The 4,957-nt window shown below is 37.8% G+C and overlaps 1 protein-coding gene across 1 annotated transcript; it reads left to right on the top strand.

Moving 5' to 3' along the window:
• Positions 1-2,324: 2,324 nt before the first annotated feature.
• Positions 2,325-4,811, top strand: LOC103310599. Its single transcript, XM_008189334.1, has one exon. It carries the CDS (start codon positions 2,325-2,327, stop codon positions 4,809-4,811), a length of 2,487 nt encoding a protein of 828 aa, XP_008187556.1.
• Positions 4,812-4,957: the final 146 nt, after the last annotated feature.

Genomic DNA, 4,957 nt, shown 5'->3' with positions numbered 1-4,957 from the left:
CCAGAAAATATACAACGATGTAAAAATTTGATTAAACTTTCTGGTAGATATTTTTTTTGATAAAAGTGGACATAGGTACTAATGAGGAATCTTGTATTAAATTTTCTAATTTTTGATTCAAAAAAAAAAATTTTATGAATTTCTAACTCAAAATAATTTGCACATTTTCGTGATTTTTATGTATTTTGTCAACATTTAAACTTTAAATGCTTATAAGAAAAATCGTGACTTCATTTTTAAAATTTTTCAACTACCAGTTTTTCTACTACAGCTCAAAACGGATCAAAATATTTTGTACATTTTATCAAGTATGGGAATTGATAAGATTTTAATATGATATGATGTAAATTTTTAGTTTATCTAGAAGTATTCGTGTTTGAATTACAAGAAAATAAGAAAATCGCTACATGCCTACTCAGGCCTACATGAGAAATCCAGAAAATATACAACGATGTAAAAATTTGATTAAACTTTCTGGTAGATATTTTTTTTGATAAAAGTGGACATAGGTACTAATGAGGAATCTTGTATTAAATTTTCTAATTTTTGATTCAAAAAAAAAAATTTTATGAATTTCTAACTCAAAATAATTTGCACATTTTCGTGATTTTTATGTATTTTGTCAACATTTAAACTTTAAATGCTTATAAGAAAAATCGTGACTTCATTTTGAAAATTTTTCAACTACCATTGTAACAATATATAATACATTTTCAAACTTTAATATGTTATTGACATTCATAGAAAAAAATACTTATAAAATTTGGAAACTAAAAATGTTCAAAACAAATCAAAATATTTTGAAAATTTTATCGTGTATAGAAAATGCTAATATAAGCATTCAGTGAAAATGTCATGTATCTGGTTATTTGTTTTTGAGTTAGGTACTGTTTAGACGACGACGTCGTCACACACTGTAATCACGGTTTGATAGGGCTTCCGAGTTCCGATAGTCGCCGTAACACATACTCTCTCTCGCAACTTTTCTGTACCGCGTATTGTGTGCCGCGAACAACGGACGCGACCAAGTCCGCGATCAAAATACTACCGCGATCGAATACCGAATGTACCGAATACCGACCTAATAGTAGATCCATTTTTTGACCGTGGCACCGAGTACCAGAATTTTGTGTAGTGCGTTACCGACACCGTCACCCCGTGGAACACTTCACCGTCTTGTTCAACAACCCCGTTCAGCGTCCAAAACTAGCAGTCGCCATCACGGTTTATATACAATTATTTATACATATTTTATATTTTCCTATGTTTGTTTTATCTTATTATTTTAGTATTAATTTTGTGTTAGATATTTATTATAATTTCCACTTGCTGGCCAGCACTATTTTTGTGCCCCCATACCATTTACGTAACTGATTTGTTAATAGTAGTCCGTCGATTCATATCACGGCAAACTTAAGTACTGGTTGTTATTTTATTTCGTTAAAACCTATAGAGAACATTTATACAGTCCACTTATACCAAACAACCAAACATTTGGTCCGTTCGGCCTAGGATTTTATTATATTCTAAGTGATTACCACTTACCGTTAAAATTCGAAAAAAAAAACATTAATAATTAGTATAATACTATAATATAAAATTATACGGATTATTTGATAAATAATATAGGCATTTGTGTTATTAAATTATTACGTAACACGATAACCAATTACCAAAAAAAAAAAAAAGAAAGGGTTTTCGGTTTAATCTATCACTGTAGATCTAAACCATATAAACCAAACTAATTCGCTACCATGGGTATTTATGAAGAGGCGAAGATTCGTCTTAATGACATTCAAAACCGAATAAATAGGATACGTGCAGCCGGAGTTGCATTAGAAAATGAACCGACCAATAAGACTTCATTAACAAAGTTCCGAATGATGTATGCTACCGTCCAACGTTTGCAAGAGGAGTTCGAAGTTCAAATGTCAATTATTATCAAGCAACTCGGAAAACCTGAAAAAGAGCAAAAACCGGAAGACAAAGTATGCTCACCCGATGAGCTTCGTGAAAAATTCGAAGAGGTATATTTTAGTATCATGATCGTGGCCGACGAACACATACCTGCAAAGCAACTTTTAGGGCAAAATGCAGATGAAACATTTATTGAATTGAATGGCTCAAGGAAGAATACACCTAGCTTTATACCTTTGGAAAAATTGTCCATCCCACGTTTCACGGGCGACCCTAAGCAATATATGGGTTTTCGTAATACGTTTGATACGGTCGTAAATGATAATTTATTTCTTCAACCGGTTGTTAAGTTCACTTATTTAAAATCGTATTTAGAAGGTGAACCGCTGAATCTGATTAACAACTGAATGCTCAGTAACGACAATTACTTTTTAGCATTGAAAATACTGAATAATCGCTATTCAAATCGTCGTGTAATTGCAGAGAGTCATTTCAAGCAACTCTGGGAGATGAAAAAGGCAGTATTCAATGATGAAAAGTCTATTAGACAAATGTTAAACCATATATCAGAGTCAACCGGTGCATTAAAAAATTTAAATTATGCCACGGATCTATGGGATCCGATATTACTACATCTGTTTCAACAAAAGTTGGATGGACAACTACGAGCACAGTGGGAACTGCTTGTAGACACCAATGAGGATCCAAGCGTTACCGAATTTTTAACTTTCTTAACTAAGTTCTGTAATGCAGCATCAGCAGGAAGTCAATCTGAAGGAGGGCGGGAAAAGTCAAAAACCACATCCCAAACCAAGACTACTGCGTTGCATACAGTTCAATCAAATCAAAAACCGACTACGACAATGCGAAAAGTAAAGTACGAAAAAGGAAGTAACTATTCGTGCCAGGTGTGCCAGTCGAGACCTGGACACTTGCTGATTGCGTGCCCAGTCTTCAAAGAAAAAACACCTAAGGACCGACATCAAATCATAAAAGAGCTGAACCGCTGTTACTTATGTTTTAGTGAACATAGAATTGCTCAATGTAGTAATACTAGGGTGTGTTCAGAATGTGGTGGACGCCACCATTCGTTGTTACATTTAAGAACCACGGAGAGTGAAGAGCAACCGGTGACCGCAAACACGACTATGCTTTCAGCTGCTAATGAGAGACCTGACCGCTGCCGTGTGCTTTTGTCGACCGTAGCTATTCTTGTTCAAGATGTTAATGGTGATTACCAAGAGTTTCGAGCTTTGTTAGACGGTGCCAGTGAAAGTAGTTACATGACGGAAGTTTGTGGAAGGAAACTAGGTTTAGCACGACAGAAATGTAATTTAGTGGTTCGAGGAATGTCTGACGTGCAGGTAGCATCTATTAAGTCTCACGTCAATTTAAACCTGCGCCCCTTAAGAAGCAGTACTCCTGAAATAAACATCAATGCTTATGTAGTTCCTTGGATAACAGGGTTATTACCATCAAGACGCGTATGGAAAGCCGAATGGCAACATCTAAAGGGACTTGAGTTGGCAGATCCCAGGTACGACGAGCCAATGCCAGTAGACATTTTACTCGGCGCTGATGTCGTCCCCTATGTTACTCGAAGTGGTCGTAGAGAAGGTACAGGGACGGAGCCGGTTGGGCTTGAAACTGTGTTTGGATGGACACTTATGGGAAACACTGGAGCTACAACCGTGGAGACAGCCAACACATTCGTAACTGCATTGGAGGAGATTGATTCAACACTACGTCGTTTTTGGGACCTGGAGGAACTACCAAAAATCCAGCATCAGACCCCAGAAAACATAAAATGCGAGGAGTTATACACCGCCACAACTACAAGAAAACCAGATGGTCGATACGTGGTGCATCTTCCATTCATACAAAACCCACCACATTTAGGAGAGTCCCGAGCGATGGCCACGCAGCGGTTATACAAACTCGAAATCCGACTAGAGAAGTCTGAAGAACTCCGTCAACAGTATAATGTAGCCATGCGAGACTATCTCGATGCAGGTCATATGAAACCAGTTGACTCAACTGAGACTATGACTTCACACTCCTACTATACTCCACACCATGTAGTACTTAAGCCCGAGAGTTTAACTACAAAAGTACGGGTAGTGTATGATGCGTCTGCAGTTACTTCCAATGGAAAATCTTTAAACGATTGTCTATTTCCTGGACCCAAACTTCAGCAAGACTTATCGGGGATTTTAGTACGATTCCGATTACATTCCATAGTTTTCACTGCAGATATAAGGCAAATGTTTCGCCAAATCGCTATCACTGGCGAACACCATGCATATCAGCGACTTCTATATCGTTTTCAGCCTACAGATCCAGTGCAAGTGTTTGAAATGACAACCGTAACGTTTGGACAGCGTTCCTCGCCCTTTTTGGCCATTCGAACTCTCCACCAATTGGCTGCGGATGAAGCCGCAAACCATCCAGAAGTTCAAAAGGTAATACATACCGATCTTTACGTGGATGATGTAGCAACTGGAACGAAATATGAAAAATCGGCTCTTCAACTGCAGCAAGATTTGATTAATGTGTTCAAGCGAGGAGGCTTTGATCTACGCAAATGGTCTAGCAATTCTATTGCTCTGCTTGAATCTGTACCACCAGAACACCGACAAACCGAGGCAGTGACCTTTGATGAGCCAACATCAGACTATACAAAAGTACTTGGGTTAAAGTGGGAACCCAAAAATGACACGATAGCTTACCAGTATCAACCTAACCCGGTGAGGTATAGTAAACGAGCGATTTTGTCCGAGATTGCTCGCATCTATGACCCGATAGGTCTTTTGACGTCGGTAATAACCAACCTAAAACGGTTAATGAAGTATTTATGGGCACTGTTCGGTACGATTCATTATCGTAAGATATAGGTACCTATAATAATTGTTCGCGATAGGGACCGGTCGGCTTATCTTTATGATGTATAAGTAGGCTACGATCGCCGCCGGTCTGTTAGTCAGTTGCACAAAAGCAGCCTCGTAAATGCATCGAAACGCCGCCAACCGAATATATAAAA

The sequence above is a fragment of the Acyrthosiphon pisum genome, chromosome A1 (genome assembly GCF_005508785.2).
Source record: "Acyrthosiphon pisum isolate AL4f chromosome A1, pea_aphid_22Mar2018_4r6ur, whole genome shotgun sequence".
NCBI lineage: Eukaryota > Metazoa > Arthropoda > Insecta > Hemiptera > Aphididae > Acyrthosiphon > Acyrthosiphon pisum.
This window is presented reverse-complemented; position numbering and strand designations above follow the sequence as displayed.

What these genes read in the sequence shown, in the direction of transcription:
- LOC103310599 (XM_008189334.1), top strand. Translation starts at nt 2,325, where the DNA reads ATGCTCAGTAACGACAATTACTTTTTAGCATTGAAAATACTGAATAAT.